This window comes from Chrysemys picta, chromosome 6, assembly GCF_011386835.1.
Source record: "Chrysemys picta bellii isolate R12L10 chromosome 6, ASM1138683v2, whole genome shotgun sequence".
In the NCBI taxonomy this organism is placed as follows: Eukaryota; Metazoa; Chordata; order Testudines; family Emydidae; genus Chrysemys; species Chrysemys picta.
In genome coordinates this window covers 67,396,264-67,416,281 of record NC_088796.1, presented here as the reverse complement: position 1 = coordinate 67,416,281, position 20,018 = coordinate 67,396,264, and the positions used below count along the sequence as shown (strand labels likewise).

At 41.9% G+C, this 20,018-nt stretch overlaps 1 protein-coding gene across 4 annotated transcripts in view; it reads left to right on the top strand.

The window, feature by feature from the left end:
- Positions 1–20,018, top strand: part of FBXL17 (F-box and leucine rich repeat protein 17) — a 461,401-nt gene that overhangs the window by 2,317 nt on the left and 439,066 nt on the right. For all 4 annotated transcript variants that reach the window (XR_010588817.1, XM_024106734.3, XM_024106733.3 and 1 more), the window contains exons 2-3: positions 13,108–13,230; positions 15,681–15,938. Coding sequence is in view for 3 of the 4 variants with exons in the window: in XM_024106734.3 (XP_023962502.2) it covers positions 13,108–13,230; positions 15,681–15,938 (381 nt within the window). In the remaining variant the exon portion in view is untranslated. The remainder of the gene's footprint in view (positions 1–13,107; positions 13,231–15,680; positions 15,939–20,018) is intronic.

Sequence of the window (20,018 nt, the reverse complement as noted above, 5' to 3'; positions counted from 1 at the left end):
AATAGGCAAATTTAAGAGATTTCATTTAGGGCTAAATGCTCATCCCATTGCAGTGAGTATGTCTTCATTGCAAGCAGGATCTTGCCCATATTTTTTTCTGAATATGTGGTCAAGATATAGGATCAACTTATGCCCCCTCCCCTGCTATGCTGATCCCCAGGCAGAAGTGGAAGAGAGTTAGGCCCTTTCTACAGTACAGAATTAAGTTGACCTAAATTAGGTTGACATACAGCCACCACAGCAATTACAGCTGTTTTTCATAACCACACTGCCCTCCTTCTGGTGGTGGTGTGTGTCTCATCAGGAGTGCTTACACCGACCTTAGTGGACCAGTGTTGGGTGTGACAGTGGGAGTCTCTCCCTCGTCTTCCTCAGGGTCTGATGGCAGGAGTTGAGCCGGCAAGGCTCCAGCAGTGAGTCTGGGACAGGGCTGATAGAGGCAGCAGAACTCTAGCTGTGACCCCTGGGGTGGGGCTGACAGCCAAGAGGTGATGTAACTAATGCAGTGTCTACACAGACATTGCGTCACCCCAACTATATCAACCTCTTGCAGAGGTGGAGTTATTAGGTTGGTGTAGTGGGCAATTTACATCAGTGGGAGCAATGTTGTAGTGTAGATGCTTACAGAGTTAAGGCTACATAAGTTGCCTTACATCGACCTAACTCTGTAGTGTAGACCTGGCCTTAGCTTCCTCAACAATGTTACTTCTCCTCTCTGCCACTTCTCTCTTCCTCTAGGAACTTGCAGGAGCTCTCCAAGGGGTTGAAATCCATGCATGGAGGTTGATGGGGTCTGGTTATGAAGATAATAGGCATTCTGGAGTTGGGTGGGAAGGGAAAAGGCATGTGATTACTTTAGTAACTTTACAGAACAATCTGGGAGACATTTAGCAAGGGTAACCTTGCCCGCCTTCTACCTTGTTCCCTTCGGAGTTCCTCTGGGCAGCGTCTGCTGGCTCCCTTGACATCTTTGAGGAGCGTTGGGCACGGTACAGGTTCTCTGCTCAGTTTCCCCCTCAGGTTCCCTTTGTTTGACCCTTTATACCTGCCCCTGTTAGAATTTTGGTTGTCTCCTGTAATTGAGTTCCTGGACCTTGTGGATCCTTCCCTAAAGCTGGGGGCGGGTCCTTTAGCAATGGGCGGGCTTTTGCTTGCCCGTTTCCTGGAACCAATAAGACCTTCTGAGAGTCATACCATGGGATGTGGAATGACCCAGCCCTTAGTGGTAGTTAATGAGTTCAGCTTCAAGACTTAGCTCAAGGTTAATTTAAAGAATAGTCACATGTGTTCTCTCCACTCCCTGAGCCCTAGGGCATAATCTCAGGTGAACTTTAGATTTAACCTTTCCTTGCCAAATTTTTCTCTATCATGTAAATACACCTGTTTGTTACAGCTGACAAGTAGGCTGTTGGAGTTGTGTGTGATTGAGAGACACATGAATGACCACTGATGGGAGAATAAGAGATGCTGATAGAATGGAAAGGATTTTAATTTGACTAGATTGTGACCGAACTTTTGGGTTCTACCTTCAGAGGAAATACTGTTCAGAATTTCTTTGAGATTAGTTGTACATGTTCAGGCAAATCTGACTTTGTTTGTACAACAATTGTAATACTCTTCGTTTGGCATATATTACAGTAACACCTTTTAATATAAGGTTCAGTGTGGGAAGTAGAATAAAATAATACATGTGGACTTCTGTGTTGCAAATTTACAAGAAAGTGCTTAACATCTTGCTATAAGTTTCTATATATTTTCCTTTGATTCCATTTATATATTTAATTGTATTTGTTCTGTTCACTTCTTGTTCCACTCTTGGTGTTTAGTCTTCAGATATTTGTAGACTGTTGTCTCCCCACTAGCTATTTTTTTAGCCACGCTTTCATGTTTAGATCTTAATCTTTCCTTATAAATCAAACTCTCCAGTTCCATATTTACTTTGGTTGATCATTCTGATAAAGAATTACAGTAGAGTTGTATAGAGTGGGATAGCTGCTTTCCTATCCTTCGTATTCCATGATGCTTATATGCAGCTCAAAACTGCATTAACATTTTTATGCTGGCATATTGCATTGCAAACTTGTCTGTTTTGGTGTCCATTATCTGGATTTCCACGTTTCTCCCAACCTGAATATTAGCATCTGTCTTGGATTATTTTTTCTTAACAAACTCTGCTTACTATCTTTCCAAGTACAAACTGACGTCGTTGTTTCCCCATTTTGCTAATTTCTTGTTCCCTTTGTATTATTTTTGTCCTCACTAGTGATCACAGTGCTTTCTCTTTTAACATTAAGCTGTGAATTTATTTTGTTACCCCTCTTTTTGTGTTGCCAACCAAGATATTAAATGAAATATTACTGGATCCAAACACTGATAATTGTGACCTCTTCTGTAACTTAATACATTGTTTCTTTACCTGTTTATTTTCCTTACATACATTCCCCAAGCCAGTCTTACTCATACAATTCAGATTTTGAGAGAGACTATTGAATGCTATACTATTACTCAAGCATGCTATTTCCTCATCTACTAAGGCCCCAGTCCTGCAGACACTTAAGTATTTGCATAATTTACATGAGCAGCTTTATTGAGTTGATGTGCTTTAAATGTTTGTAGGATTGGGACCTGTCTTCATAATGCTATGAAAACCATTGCTTTGGTCTGGCAATATTAATTCTTTATAAGCCCATGTTGCTCATGGTTACAGTATTTTCTAGGGGTGTTCAGTGTTTGTGTTTGTTTTTTTCTTCATAATATTTGTTCTATTATCTTACTAGGAATAGAAGTTATTGACAGTAATTCCCAGGATCACTTTTTTTAAGATCATTGGTACATTTGCTTTTCTTTGATCTTACAGTATTTCTGCAGTTCCCCATGACTTCTCAAAATAGCAGCTTGGTGAGCCCACTAACCAGTTTTTTCTTTCTTTTTTTTTTTTAAATACCTTAAAATGTGTGGGCCCCAATTCAGTCAATTATTTTTTGTTCATATTTTCCCAAATGTTTTATCTACTCTTTATTAATACAGTAGTTGTCTTTGCAAGATCTTTGTTGCTTGGTAATCTTATTTTAAATGTATTTTTTCACAGTAGGGATAGATTTAAAAATTGAGTTCAGTATCTTCCCAACCTCTGAATCCAAGTTCATCCCTCCTTTTTTTTTTTTTAAATACTTGTTTCCTCTCTAGTATAGTTTCTCTTTTGTTACTCTCAGGTAGAATTAATTCATTCTACTTTTTGGCTGCCTTTATTTTCCATATACTCCTTAACTAAACTGGTATTCTTACTTGGTTACTTCCATCCTCTTCATGATGGGATTTTTACTTCAGATTTCTGATTAGTCCAGTGGGGGTAGTTGTGGTTGTTTATATTACACTGGTCTACAATTCTTGAGAAGTCGTCTGCTTCAGAGATAAAATGTGCTATTTATTATGTATTTTGATGTGCTGAATTCAAATATGACACTTAAAACACCTGATTGGCTACTGTTTCTAAGATATTTAAGTTTTTACTTTTTATGTCTATGTATATTGTGTAGATAGTAGAGTTTTAATCATAAATTGTAAAGCTAGGTCTTTTCATGTGTTTATGGTTGCTTTACATGATGATATTTCACCTGTCCTGTTTATGTAACACTTTAAAAGTCAGCAAAAGGGTTATATAAATAAAACTTATTATGAAACAAAAGGCAAAAAACTATTATGTACATAGTTTAGTCCTATTCAGTGTCTACTCTGCGCTTCTTGGCTTGTCTCTTGTATTCATTAAATGGAGCATCTCTTGTCACTGTCCAGCAATAGTCTGCAAGCATTGATGGGCTCCATTTGCCCTGATAGCGTTTCTCCATTGTTGCAATGTCCTGGTGAAATCGCTCGCCGTGCTCGTCGCTCACTGCTCCGCAGTTGGGTGGGAAAAATCTAGATGAGAGTGCAAAAAATATATCTTTAGTGACATGTTGCAACCAAGGCTTTTGTATGCCTTGAGGAGGTTTTCCACCAACAGCCTGTAGTTGTCTGTCTTGTTGTTTCCGAGAAAATTTATTGCCACTAACTGGAAGGCTTTCCATGCCATCTTTTCCTTGCCACGCAGTGCATGGTCAAATGCATCATCTCAAAGAAGTTCACGAATCTGAGGACCAACAAAGACACCTTCCTTTATCTTAGCTTCACTTAACCTTGGAAATTTTCCACGGAGGTACTTGAAAGCTGCTTGTGTTTTGTCAATGGCCTTGACCAAGTTCTTCATCAGACCCAGCTTGATGTGTAAGGGTGGTAACAAAATCTTCCTTGAGTCAACAAGTGGTGGATGCTGAACACTTTTCCTCCCAGGCTCCAATGACTGTCAGAGTGGCCAATCTTTCTTGATGTAGTGGGAATCTCTTGCACGACTATCCCATTCGCAGAGAAAACAGCAGTACTTTGTGTATCCAGTCTGCAGACCAAGCAAGAGAGCAACAACCTTCAAATCGCCACAAAGCTGCCACTGATGTTGGTCATAGTTTATGCACCACAAAAGTTGTTTCATGTTGTCATAGGTTTCCTTCATATGGACTGTATGACCAACTGGAATTGATGGCAAAACATTGCCATTATGCAGTAAAACAGCTTTAAGACTCGTCTTCGATGAATCAATGAACAGTCTCCACTCATCTGGATCATGAATGATGTTGAGGGCTGCCATCACACCATCGAAGTTGTTGCAGGCTACAAGATCACCTTCCATGAAGAAGAATGGGACAAGATCCTTTTGACGGTCACGGAACATGGAAACCCTAACATCACCTGCCAGGAGATTCCACTGCTGTAGTCTGGAGCCCAACAGCTCTGCCTTACTCTTGGGTAGTTCCAAATCCCTGACAAGGTCATTCAGTTCACCTTGTGTTATGAGGTGTGGTTCAGAGGAGGAGGATGGGAGAAAATGTGGGTCCTGTGACATTGATGGTTCAGGACCAGAAGTTTCATCCTCTTCCTCTTCCTTGTCAGACTCAAGTGAGAATGATTCTGGTGCATCAGTAACTGGCAGTCCTTCTCCGTGGGGTACTGGGCGTATAGCTGATGGAATGTTTGGATAGTGCACAGTCCACTTTTTCTTCTTTGACACCCCTTTCCCAACTGGAGGCACCATGCAGAAGTAACAATTGCTGGTATGATCTGTTGGCTCTCTCCAAATCATTGGCACTGCAAAAGGCATAGATTTCCTTTTCCTGTTCAACCACTGGCGAAGATTTGTTGCACAAGTGTTGCAGCATATGTGTGGGGCCCACCTCTTGTCCTGATCTCCAATTTCGCAGCCAAAATAAAGGTGATAGGCTTTCTTAACCATAGTGGTTATACTGCGCTTTTGTGATGCAAAAATCACTTCATCACAAACATAGCAGAAGTTATCTGCACTGTTCACACAAGTACGAGGCATCTCTGCTCACTTTGGCTAAACAGAAATGTGTCCCTTTGCAAAATCAAACACTGACAAATAAGAGAGCACGACATTGTATGATTTCTAGAGCTGATATAGGGCAATTTGTTCAGCAGAGTGATGTAAGCTTCGTTATGATTGCATCATCCATGACTTCTAGGAATAACATGATGCAATTCATATAATGTATGACGCAATACCAGCTTCAGATTGCATCATTCATTGTTTTGCCTAAAAAGCAAGTACTGTCCAAACCCAGTCATAGATTTATTCATAGATCCAGTCGATTCATAGATTCTAGGACTGGAAGGGACCTTGAGAGGTCATCGAGTCCAGTCCCCTGCCCGCATGGCAGGACCAAATACTGTCTAGACCATCCCTGTTAGACGTTTATCTAACCTACTCTTAAATATCTCCAGAGATGGAGATTCCACAACCTCCTTAGGCAATTTATTCCAGTGTTTAACCACCCTGACAGTTAGGAACTTTTTCCTAATGTCCAACCTAGACCTCCCTTGCTGCAGTTTAAACCCATTGCTTCTGGTTCTATCCTTAGAGGCTAAGATGTATTTTAGTCATTTCTGGTTTAAATTGAGATCCCTTCTCTTTATAACTCACGTATCCTCCGCCATTCCCAAGTCAAGGGTCGTATATACTGACCCAATAGCATATCTTGAAAACTAGAGCCAATCAACAATTTTAAGCATAATTTTCGTTCTCAATGACCCAGAATTAGTAAAGTTTTACTACATTTATTTCAGAAGCATTTTGGCTGTAGAGCAGTGTTATAGTAGTGTATAGAGGCCCCAGTTGGAGCCTTGTTGTGATAGGCTGATGTGAAGTATGAAGAGACCATCCCTGCTCCAAATTCTAATTAAGATGCAACAGAGGAATAAAATAAATGGAAGAAGGGATGATGAGGTAATAGTGAAATGAGCAAGTTTTTCCACAGTAAGCAGTAGTCATGTAAGCCTTAAGTTTAGGAGACCAGTATTCTATTATAACATGCTGTTCAACCACCCCATTTTATTTGTATGTGAAACTAATGAATTGCTTGGCAGGGTGGTGGATAAATGGAGGCTAGCTTTAATTGTCTTGTTTTTCATTTGCCTACTTAAATGTCTAAAGCAGATGTGTCAAACTAATTCTGTGTAGAGGACTGAATTCAATTTTTTTGAACTTGATCCGTGGGTTAGGGTATAAATATACAATTACATACTAACCTCAATCTGCAGTGGAACTACCGCTGTTATCAACTGGAAGACTATATAAAGATCAAGGGTTGAATATGGTTTTTGCTTAGTAACTACATCTTTAGTTAGTTGTTCACAGTTGATAACACACAATAGTAAAACACATGCTTACTTTTAGGAGCACCACCTTTTGTCTTTTGTTTTCATTTCTTACCCATCCTCCTTTTGTTTTTTCTCTCCCTTTTCCCTGTTTGTTTTTTTTCCCTTTCTTTCCTTCTCTGTTCTATCCACTAAAATAATAAGCAGTTAAATAGCTAATGCTGATATTTAAATTGTCATGACTTGGCTTTAGAGTTAATATCTCAATGGGAATTATAGGGCTTGGGGAATTCAAACCTCTGAGCTACTGTTTCAGGACTCAGGATGACCATGCTGCATTGGTTTACACTCAGTTCATATGTGGAAGATTAACAAGGGCTAGAAATTTATATTTTAACGGCCTCATGGATTGTGGAATCTGAATATTAAACAAGGGCGCTAAAGTACATCATGCGGATAAGATTTGGCCTGCAGGCTGGATGTCTGACAACATTTCTTCCAGTTTGGAGCTCCTGTTTTTGAGATTGGGTGCTGTGATGGGGTTCCCTCACCACTTGTGGCATTTCCTCCTGGCCATTCTGGGAATTAGCTCTCCAGGTGTTACACCTTTCTTACTGGTCTCTCTACCCGTCTTCTTCTCCCCCCAGTCTGCAGCCTCTTTCACTCTTGGGGAAATCACAGTTCTTCCAGACCAGCTGCCCATCTGATGTCTCCAACACCCTTTGCTGCTACCCAGTGGCTAGTAGGGGAACCCAGGCCCACTCCCTACACTGGGTTCCAGCCCAGGAACCCTATAACATGTAGCTAATGCCTGTACAGACCTAGTCCTTGCTGCTGTTTCCCTGGGCTTCTTCCTACATAACTGGCTTCCACCCTCTCTGAGTATGCCAGTCTCTCAACTCCCTTCTCTCAGCCTGCCTTCCTGCTGCCTCTTGTTGCTCTCAGCTCCTGGGCTTTATATAGGCCCCACCTATTCTTGCCCAGCTGAGCCTGCTACTAATTAGTTTACAAAACTTAGAAGCTGTACCTTTATTTCCTCTAATTAGTGGCCTCTTTGTAGCCTACATCGCTCCCCGACTTGCTGCTTAATTTGTTAATTAGGTGTGCCTGGCTAATTTACCTGCTCAGGGCCAGTTTGGGGCATACCCCCATTACAGGTGCTCTCTCTGGACCTTGCTTGGGGCTCCATCTTAAATATTTTCCTTTAGCTAGTAGGCATCTGACAAACTTGAAGCTATACTCCTCTTTAGCTCTGGGAAAGACCTTTACGTATCTTCTTCTTAACTTTGTAGCCTCCTGGCTCCTGTAAGGGGAGGTAGCTAGAAAATAAGTTAGCATTATTCTCTCCCAGCAGTTGTCCTTAGTCTTTTCCTATAATTAATTCATTTTTTTTTCTACAGTTGCATACGAATTTTTCCAAGCATGAAACCGACTAGGTGTTTTTTTGTTTTTTGGAAAGTTCACTGCTGCCCATAGTATTAAAAAAAAAAAAAAAAAAAAAAAAAAAGTCTGAAACTCACTGGTCTTGTTAACCTCACCATGCTGCTGCTGGGTGAAGCTAGGAGTAGCATCGGAGGCACTGTTAGGGCTGGTCTACACTGGGGGGAGGATCGATCTAAGATACACAACTTCAGCTACGCGAATAGCATAGCTGAAGTCGAAGTATCTAAGATGGAATTACCTGGGTCCACACGGCGCGGAATCGGCGGCGGCGGCTCCCCCGTGAACTGCGCTACCGCCGCTCGCTCTGGTGGAGTTCCAGAGTCGACGGTGAGCACGTTCGGGGATCGATATATCGCGTCTTAATGAGACGCGATATATCGATCCCGGATAAATCGATTGCTACCCGCTGATATGGCAGGTAGTGAAGACGTAGCCTTACTGTCAGGAAGATGTTTTGGTTCATGTTTTGAAGGTTATCTTTGCAACCATAATGTCTAGAAACCTTTTTTAACATCTTAAATTCTGCAGAAATTGATGGCTTGGGCTTTTGCAGTTGTCATTAAAAACTAACTTATCAGTGTTCTGTTGTAAGCATGCTGTGTGCTATAAAGATGAATTTAACAAAGAGTTCAGTAAGTGTCTCAATTTTAATTGCTGCACAATGGTATAGAACAGCATGGGAGAACAGATCATAGGAAAAATGACCGAGGGATTGGGAGGAGAGAGGAGGCATTTTTGTGAAGGGAAAGAAATAGACTGGCAACAGGAAAGAAAAGGTGGGACTGGTTCAGATGCTGTATGAATCAACGTTAAGTTTTGGTGGCAGACTTATAAGGGGCAACCTTAAATATTTGAATACTGTAAAGTATCACCTGCCTGATTTTCATGCAGTCAGCATGAAAATATAGTTGAGAGATGTGAATTCTCATTTACTTTGTTTGGAAGCACCCATGGACTTTTCCCAAGATGTTGTGGAACACCTCCCACGGCAAAAATGCTATGCCATTTTGCTGTGGTCAGGTGCCTTCCGTCTCTGCCATGCCGGAGTCAGCCTGTAGCTGCCTCATGCTCTCCAAAGCTTTTCCTAAAATTGGTTGGGGGTTAATTGGATTGTTGTCTGTGTTCCTGAGCTGATTTGTAGAGCCAGACAATTGTGGGTCAGGGAGTCAAGCTTGCAGCCAGTGCAGGGTGGGGAACCAGAAGGGCAGGCTGGTTACTTGGGCTGCCTGGTGAACAGTACAGAGCCAAAGGCTGAAGAGATGAGCTGTTGGAGGCTGGCTACCAGCCTCCTTTCCCTGTCATGCATGGTAGGGAAGTAGGCTCTGAGATGGACTGACTGAACAACATTACAACAGCCAGGGCTGGCTCTGGCTTTCTGGCCGCCCCAAGCGCAAAAAAAAAAAAAAACCTGCTGCGTGGCCGGAGCCAGGGTGCAGGGGGACTCCCTGCGCTGCAGATGTGCCCTGGCTAGCGGGGAGGGGAGAGAGAAGGGGGTCGGCCAGGGCTTCAGCGAGGCGCTGCCACGCAGCCCGTCCCGCCGTGCCCCCTGCCGGGAGGGCTCTGCACCACTCCCGTCGGCGGGGAGGGAAGGACGCGGGCTGCCCTGCAGGGTGCTCCCGTCCTCCACGCCGCTGCCCCCTACAGGGCGGCCGGAGTGGAATGACAACGCGCGGCCGTGCCGCCCTAGGATTGGGCAGAAGGCCGCCTCCTACAAGCTGCCGCCCCAAGCCCCAGCTTTCTTGGCTGGTGCCTGGAGCCGGCCCTGACAACAGCCAAGACTTATGGAGCTGCCTGGAGAGCATAATGAAGAACGTGAACAAAAATAATCATTGTTGAATATAATTGATGAATTTCTCAGTTGAACATGCTCATTATGAGCTGTAGTAGTCAGTGCCATATTATTGCCTAGGCCGACAAATTTGCAGGGGCAGAAGCTCCCCTCCGTGCCCCATCCCCCTGCTCCAGCTCACCTCCACCACCTCTGCAAGCGCGCCGCCATGTCCTGTTTTTCTCCCCTCCCAGCGCTTGCGCTGCGAAACAGCTGTTTCGTGGGGCAGGGAGGGAGGAGGGAGGAGGGGGAAGGCTGCGTGCTGGGGGAAGAGGCGGGACCAGGGGCGGGGCTCTGGGGAAGGGATCCTATAGGGGAAGGGAGGGGCGGAGTTGGGGCGGGGACTTTGGGGAGGGGGTTGGAATGGGGGTGGGAAAAGGGCGGAGTCGGGGCGGGACCAGGGCGGCAATTATTTCCTGGCCTAGGGTCGGCAAAATTATTAATCTGCCACTGGTAGTAGTAAGTTAGGGAGGAGAAGACAGGATAGAATCACTAAATTACACAGTAATATTTTACGTTTATTACTGAATTTGAGCCCTTGTCCTACCGAGTACACATGGGACCATGCTTATATCCTGTGTTCAGTGTTAATACAGTTTTGTGTTCATATTGAACTTTAAAGATGAAAAGCACTATACTATGAGTGCTATGAAATTTATCTAACGCTGACTTCAGTTGTGCTCCCTTCTTTGAGGTACCCGACAGCTGAATATATTTGCTTTTTTTCATAACTTTTTCCTGAGAAGTGTTTTAGAGAAAATATTTTTCTGTCCATGTTGTTACCAGATTTGGCCAATATTTGGTGTATGCTCATTTATTAGGGTTACTTCTCTGGGGGTGGGGTGGGAGGGTGTAATTCTTTCGATGTACTGCTTGTGTCACTTGTGTTGTCATGTGGAGCTCTACTCACTGCTACAAGTTCCCGCCCAGTGGAGCTATCCTGCAGGACCTAGGTTCCCCAGGGCTGGGTTTTTCCAGCCACACACTCACACACTCACTCACACACTAACAGAGCGCATCTGAGAGGACCGGGTTAATCAGCACTTCCAAGGTGACCCCTTCTATGTCCCTGGACTCAGCAGGCTGGGTTGAGCAGCACTTCCAAGCTACCACCCTCATATGTCCCAGGTTCAGCACATCCCTATCCCCACTTTCATGTTACAGTTGTTCTGGTAGTAACACAGTTGATGAGCAAACCCCACAGGATTTTTGGGCGCTGCAGGGATCTTTAGTTTAGGTACGAGGAGCGTTGCTGCAGAGTGAGAGAGCGCGCGCGTGTGACCCCCCCCCCCCCCCAGCGTAACCATGAAAGTTATTTATTGCCAGGTGGTAACCATAGGGGAGCCAAACAAACAAAACAGTTATAATATTAAATCTAACTTAAAACTATAACGGATCACACAAGTCAGGGTTAGAAAGCTATACCAAGAGAGAGAGAGCTGGTTTCTCACCACTATGTGAAGTTTGAACTGGTTGGGGTTCCCAGGTGGTTGTGGTAGCTGAGGGTCCAGAGTGCTGGAGAGAGGCAGAGCCCCCAGCATGATCAGTCAGGAAAAGATGAAGTCCCAGTGGAGAGGATGCAGATTTTTGGATCCAGGCATCAGAACCCTTACTTGAGCGTGTGTTGGGAAATAACAATGGTTCAAGGTTTGTTTATGGGTAAACTGATGGCTTAGGGGAGTATACCAAAGTTGTTTTGTTCAGGCTAGACCAGTGGTTTTCAATTTTTTTTTTTTCCTGGGGATCCAGTTGAAGAAAATTGTTGATGCCTGTGACCCAGTAGAGCTGGAGATGAGGGGTTTGGGGTGCAGGAGGGTTTTGGGGGGGCTCAGGGCTGGGGCAGGGGGTTGGAGCGCGGGGTCGGGGCGCGGACTTACCTCTGGCAGCTCCCGGTCAGTGGCGCAGCCAGGGTGCAGAGGCAGGCTTCCTGCCTGTCCTGGCACCGCGGACCGCGATGTGGCTGAAGCGGCCAGCAGCAGGTCTGGCTCCTAGGCGGAGGCACGCAAGTGGCTCTGCATAGCTCTCGCCCGAAGGCACTGCCCCCTTTCCCCTCCGCTCCCATTGGCCGTTTCTGACATTCCGGTCAGTGGTGCTGACCAGAGCGACCCAGTACTGGGTCGCGACCCGAATTTTGAAAACACTGCTATAAAGGATTTACTGTCTCTGAGCTGTCCACCATTGTCTCTTTCATTACTTTCTTTTAAACTTATTTTGGAGGTCCCTAGGAGTAAATAGTAGCAACAGCAAATTATTATTCCTAGGTGGCAGCATCACCAGGACGTAGGCTGGAGGGGCCTTGTCTGGCAACAGTAGCAGGGCTAGCAACTTAGTAGTAATTGTATACCTGTGCACCTTTTTCCTAAAGCTCTGGTAGCAACTTCTTTCACTTCATTCTGGGCCAATGACTTTTGGCTGACTTTTCATCTCCTACTCATTGTCTCCAAATGTCATGAAAGCTTTTGGCCTTTTTTCTTCAATCTTATCTCTTATCACAACCTTCTTTTTTCGCATTACAGCCAAACCTCTGAAAGAGGACGGGGTGTAACTTCTTTCACAACACCTCTGCTCCTATATTCCCTCTGTAGAGTGACACATATCATTCCATCTTTGCAGATCATGGTGTCTGTAGGATTCAAAGCCTCTGGAGTTGGGATAAGGATAAATGCTAATCCTGCACTTGAATCCCTTGCATTGCAGTGATTTGTGTTGCTGATCCTCTGGGCTATCCCTGTGTGTGATCTCTGAGGATGCTTTTTAAAAAATTAATGAACATGTGTTTCAGTTAATAAAGCACTTGTTTAAAAGATGCGCCATGTCTCAGGCACATGCAGAACATTAGAGTAACGCTGTGGATGAACTAAATGTTTAAGTAGAATCCATACTTTATACCATGTGGTTTATATGTCTGAGATAAATATCTCAACAAAGCTGTTTTGTTAGTCCCGTTTTTCATCCTTGACTGAACAAGTCTGGAACAAAGAATTGAAACAAGTGGCAATTACAACGATATGAATATTTTTCGGTCTGTCTTATACACAGGTTTTTATGATCAACTAATAAGGAAAGCATTTAATTCTGTGTCTAATATGGTTACCATATCTGACAAGTTTTATTTTGTTTTTGTTTTTTAACAGATATTTTCCAATTTATCCTTGAATGAGCGCTGCCTTTCAGCATCGTTAGTTTGTAAATACTGGCGTGACCTCTGTTTAGACTTCCAGTTCTGGAAGCAGCTGGATCTCAGTAATCGTCAGCAGGTATGAAGACATAATTGTGAAAAATTGAGTACATTTGGACAATTCACAATTTTGATTTTAGTTTTTACAAATATTGAAGTACATGCTGGTAGTTGGTGATCTTTGTTCCTTTACTTTTCATGCTAGAAGCAGAAGATGACTGAATTACGTCTTAATTTAGCTTTTCTATATGCACTTTTGCTTTACTTTGAAGTCTGTTGTTAAAACAGAATGAAGGTGTGCTCTATTTTAAACAAGCGGTGTGTTACCTGTCATTTATTTGTTGCATGGACTACCACAATCTAATGGCTCATCCTGGATGAGATGCCTGCCTTTGCTTAAATTGTTGAGAATTGGTTGCTACTAGACTTAGTTTTTGTGATCTTTGTCCAGTTGGTACTTGGTTCAGCATAATCTTAGGGAGAGGTGTATCTGTGGGTGGGTGTGTGGTTTTTTTTTTTTTTTTTTTTTTATATGACCCTCTTCATCAGTAGAGGGTGCACCACTTGAACATGGAGTCTGAGTGTGTTCCCTGGGTGTACCAAGTCCAGAATTAAATTTGTGAATTCTAGACGGAGCATAAAGTCCATCTTGCTCCTCCCTTAGATTCCTTATGTTGTGTAACAGGACTGAGCCACAGATCCCACTCCCCAGCGGGACCTGGCGGGTTGGCTTAAAATGCCTCGGCCCACGTGCCGTAGTTTGCCCATCCCTGCTTTATAAGAAGTAAGGTTAAGCCCTGACCTCAGTCTAAAGTGGAGGTATTGTTCTGATGGTCTGATGTAGGGGGCTCCTTGTCGAGTTTCCAGTTATGATACTTGACCATTAGTCCACTTGGCTGATTATTTAATATGTTACTAAACCAGTTTTTTTAAATACACATCCTTATGGGTGTGTGTTTCTTTTTTTAAATGATTTTTAGAAGTCACTGTTTTACAGATTGTGTTTATTCCTGTACTGTGCAAGAAATGGAGGCAAAATTTTTATTTTCATCTGCCCATAGCAAAACCAAAATCTCATCCAATGTAAGTGTTGAGTTATGAGCAATTTTGTCAATTTAGCTTGGTTTGGTTTGCTTTGCCTCTATTTTTAAAAAATAAACTTTTCTTTCTTGCTGTTAGGGATTTTCTGTCTGTTCATTTGAAAGGACTGGTTTTGTACTGTACTCTGTCCATCTGCTTGGTAAAGCTTTTAATTGATTCATAGGCTTAAACAGCTGGAATTTTGCTGTTGTTTCTCCTTTAAAAGATTTATGTTATGCTAATATAATATTGGTTTCAATTGATGAAATGTGTCTAGATGCCAAGGAGATGAGTGCTGTTACTAAGGAACTGCTGTGAAAGGCAGTGCATAGCAGTTCCTGGTTCATGATGACTGAGCGTGGGCTAACTGATATTTTTAAAAAAATCAAATTTTCTATTTCTTTTTAAATGAGAATATTATTATTTTTAAGAGTCTATTATTGTTTTTTCCCCGTCAACATATTGGATTTCCAGTTATCATCAGACTCTCCAAGCTGCTGCTGTCATTGAAAAACCGGGTACCACTGACATCACTGTAATATTGATTTGGTAACAGCTATTGGATGGTTGCCAAAAGCTATCCAATACATAGCTTCTTCAGCGAAGAACAATATCGAGTAATTCCAAGAAGCACGAGCACAATAGCTCTCTATTGTGTTCATAGAAAAGTACCACAACAGGAGTGAGATTAAGACCAGGTCTACACTCAGAAGTTAAGCTATGTCACACGGGTGTGAAAAATCCCAACCCCTGACCAAGGTAGTTAAGATGACCTAACCACCAATGTAGATCATGGTCAGGGCTGCCCAGAGGATTCATGGGGCCTGGGGCAATTCTGGGGGCCCCTTCCATATTAAAAAAAAAAAAGTTGCAATACTATATTCTCGTGGGGGCACCTGCAGGGACTGAGGCCTGGGACAAATTGCCCAACTTGTCTCCCCCCCCCCCCCCCCCCCCGACCATAATAGGTCATCAGAAGAATTCTTCCATTGACCTAGCCACCACCTCTTGGGGAGGTGGATTAACTGTACTGATGGGAGCACCCCTCCCATTGCTGCACTAAGTGTCTATGCTGAAGAGTTACAGTGGTGCAGCTGTAGTGTTTCAAGTGCAGACAAGTCCTTATTTTTTTTTCCCCCATGAAAGACAGTGGTCCCCTGTTGAGGGTGTGAGCAGGCCGTTTAAAGCTATAGCTTTAATTGTCATCAGGGATTGGGACAGGACTTGTACAAAGGTAACTGTCAAGTTGTTTATAGTAATCCATGCTTGGAATCTGTTAAACAGAACTTTTTCCTCCCCTCCTTTGGGCAAATGCTTCCTGCCAAGTCATAGTACTCGTATATTCACATATGATATCTCCTTCGTTACTCTCTCTATATACATGTTTTTAATCTAAACTATCAGATGACTATGAGAATATTAAATTGAGAATTTGAATTTTGTTGACAGGTCACTGATGAATTACTGGAAAAAATTGCATCAAGAAGCCAGAACATATCTGAAATCAATATTTCTGATTGTCGCAATGTGTCTGATACAGGAGTGTGTGTGCTAGCATTTAAATGTCCTGGACTTCTAAGGTATACTGCCTACCGATGTAAACAACTTTCGGACACATCTATCATTGCAGTTGCCTCCCAATGTCCTCTTCTTCAGAAAGTCCATGTAGGCAATCAAGACAGGCTCACTGATGAAGGACTCAAACAGGTAACTTTTAAATTTTTGTCAAAGATACCAAAATTGATGCTGTCTTTTTTGCAGCAATATTAGGTCATGATGACAGACTTTCTTCTTAAATCAGGCTAGTCCTTTTCAGCTGTATGAAGATGGAGTTCCACAGGTTGACTGTGCATTGTGTGAAGAAATACTTCCTTTTGTTTGTTTTAAATCTGCTGCCTATTTCATTTGGTGACTCCTCGTTCTTGTGTTATGAGAAGGAGTAAACAACACTTCCTTATTTAATTTCTCCACACCAGTCATAATTTTAGACCTCTATCATACCCCCGTCATATCTTTTCCAAGCTGAAAAGTCTGTCTTATTACTTTCCTCATACGAAAGCCGTTCTATACCCCTAATGATTTTTGTGCCCTTTTCTGAACCTTTTCCAATTTCAGTACATCTTTTTTGAGATCGGATGACATCTGCACACAGTATTAAAGATGTGGGCGTACCATAGATTTATACAGAGGCAATATATTTTTTGTCTTCTTATCATCTATCCTTTTGTTAATGATTCCCAACGTTCTGTTTGTTTTTTGACTGCCGCTGTACATGGAGTGAATGTCTTCCGAGAACTATCCACAAGGACTCCAAGATCTTTCTTGAGTGGTATCGACGGTGGATTTGACTTAAATCATGATTTAAATCACTAGTCAGGAAGACTTGATTTAATCATGGCTTTCTACATAAAAGTGCGTTCTTGTTGGTTGTTATAACCTTAATACATATTCTTTACAACTCAGAGATAGATGTAGGTTTCATTTTTAGAAGGTATACACTATACATTTTTAAACAGTGATTTATTTTGAAAACTTTTCAGATTAGTTTTACAGCTACAGTATATCAGAAAATGAATGATTATTTGGTTATTTCATTTACCAAGGTAATTGAAGCCAATAGTTCCCCTCCCAATGACTTCATAAATATCTCCAATTCAATGGGTTAATCATTAATATTTGGAGGATTTTCTTGGCATGCTGTATTAGGAGGAGAACATCACCAGATAGAACGTGGCAGGGGAGGGATAGCTCAGTGGTTTGAGCATTGGCCTGTTAAACCCAGGGTTGTGAGCTCAATCCTTGAGGGGGCCACTTAGGGATCTGGGGGAAAAATCAGTACTTGGTCCTGCTAGTGAAGGCAGGGGGCTGGACTCGATGACCTTTCAAGGTCCCTTCCAGTTCTAGGATATCTCCATTAATTTAATTTAGAATTTAGACATTTAAATTGTTTTATTTAACCAAAACAAAAACGTTGTGTATTCTGGATTTTTTTCTTCAACAGCAAACATAATATTTTAACAAAACAAGCTTATGTCTTTTGTCTTTGGTCAGGATGCAGGAGTTCTGAACTTTGCCTCAGGATTTGAATTATTTTCTCTTGCTCTGTATTCTTTCACCCTAAATACTGTGGCTTCTAATTTCCCTTTTGCGGGTATTTTCCTATTAAATGGGCATAGTAAGCTGTTCTACTTTAAAAACTAGAAGAAGTTACTTTTTACTTTTTTTTTTTTTTTTTTTTCTTTCTCCCCCTTCCATCTGGATTTTTTTTTTAATTTCTGCCTCTGAAATCACAGTTAAAAGAACAAACATTGGGAGACCCCTTAAGCTAAAATCTATTTAAAGCAAAATAGACCTTCAAAGTAGAACTTGACTAATTAATGGGAGACTTGGTGGGTGGTTTTTTTTTTTTTTTTTTTTTTTTTTTTTTTTTGTTATTGATTGAGTTTTCATATTGTGTGGAAAGTTGACATTTCCATGAATGTTTTTCATATTAAAATAAATCAGTCTTAAAAAACATCTGTTTTTTTTTTTTTTTTTTAGAACGATTATTCATTTGTTTTATGTTTCAAACTCCAGATTGTTACAATTTTTCATACACCAGTGGTGAAGAGGAAGAGAAAAACCATAGAGTTTAGAATTGCATGTAGGGATAGGAAACACCAATGAGGGAAGAAACATCTCTAGTTTCTAGTTTTTGTCTCAGTTCTCCAGCCCCTCTTCCAACAATTTCTGGTTATTAGGTTGCTGCCTTTTTTTTCTGGGAAATAAATGTGTTGTAATATTTCCTTCCACCTCTTTAATAGCCCACCCCCAACTCTTTCTATAGACCTCCCCAATACTTCTCTCCTTGTTTGCCTGAGCAAGAACAATTCCTGGATTATTCTTATCTAGCCTCTGCAGTAAAGGTAAGTAACAGGAACAGATGAATTGTTAAGGAACATAGATCCTATAGTCACACAATTATCTAGTGTTTTTAATAATAAAAAATGCAGACTAGATCATGTAAATTCAATCACTTTTTTCAAAGCTCACCCAGGCATCAGCAGACCTTTGAAGGTGATGGAAAAATTGATGTTGGGGAGTAAGTCAAAAATATTCATCTTCAACAAAACACAACACACTGGTTTGATCAAAAGAAGTTTATTTCCCCAACTACACTTGGAGATCACAGTTGCCTAAAAGACTGTATGACTTCAAGTTTCCAGTACTATTAGTGTTTGTGATATCATCTGTATCAGGAAAGATTCTGGAGTCTGGCAGGTTTGGTCAAGTGAAATGAATTTTCAGATTTTTTTTTTAATAGTGCAGTTAATAAGAAATGTAAAGATTGTACATATAAAGCTTGATATTAAAACAAACAAGTGAACCTACAATCATGTCTAATTTTTATACACAGCTACTATGTGGGACAGATTCTATGTAACTGGACAGATTGATGCTAGAGTCACTTGATCATTACCTGTTAAGTTCACTCCCTCTGGGGCACCTGACATTGGTCACTGTTGGTAGATACTGGGCTGGATGGACCTTTGGTCTGACCCAGTATGGCCATTCTTATATTCTTAAGCAAAGAAAATCATCTTGAAGCTGGTAGTGAACTAAGTTCAGGTTCTGATGAGGGCAACTTATTTCAGAACCAGAGAGAATGGTGATGACAACAAATGGACTTTTTGACTGTGGACTTTGATTCCTCAGACAGGTTAGTCCAGGATCAGTGGTCTCCACAGGAATGTCACAGGTGTATCAATGGTCTAGATCACTGAGCAACCTGATTAACTTATTGGGCAATAATTTCAGTAGAAGGCTGCCACATGCTATCATTAGTGACAACATCATAGCCATATCTGTGTGAACAGGCAAGGAAAACAGTCACCTTCCCTATATGAGGAAATTCAGTTCTACGTTTGTTAGAGAAACTTTCATAGGAAAGGTCTCTTTTTTTTTTTTTTTTTTTTTTTTTTTTTTTTTTTTTTTCATAGCAGACAAAAAGTGATCCATTGAAATGGCACCTGCACAACACTGACACTTTTTTTTTTTTTTTGGTTTGATAGATATTTGGCATCTAACTACAGACTATTTTGCCAGGCAAAAGTACAAAGAGACCTTAACTCTAGATGCTCTCCCCTAGCCCTTCCCCAATTTGACCCCTGGTCAGTACAGTGTATTGGCACCTCCCTTAAACTGCCAGGTTGTGCCCCAGAATCTAAGCTTTAATTTTGAGTCTAACCAAGGCAGTAATATTGATCTGTGTTTGCAGAGACCTGAAACAATGGTCCTTATTGTTTTAGAACTATCTTGTTCACTTCAGTGAGAGATTCTAATGATTTTAATGTCAGTTACCTATATCAATTCTAATCAAAGGATGTAAGGAGGGAGATGAAGGTTCACATTATGGAACAATGGTGGAAATCTCCTTTACAAACAGATTGGAGAAAATCTGGAAGACAGAGCAATTGAATTCAGAACGTTGTCAGAACTGTGTGTTGTGGGATCTGTCTATACTCTCCTTAACTCCAGCACAATGGTGCCCACGTTACTGGTATTTGTGGATCTTGCCAAGTGCTGCATCGTCTTCTATCCCATTGCGTGGTAGGAGGGGGTTGTCACTGATGGTTGGGCTGCCCTGTTCCCTGGCTGGAGGAGTGGGGGGCTCTGGCTTGTGATCTGTAGTTGATACTTCCAAGCTCTGGCATCCAGGAAAAGATGGATAGAACATTTCCCAGAGTGACTTCAGGCATAGTTACAAGTCTGTGGTCATGGGTGGGTTTGGGGGACTATGCTGTAGGT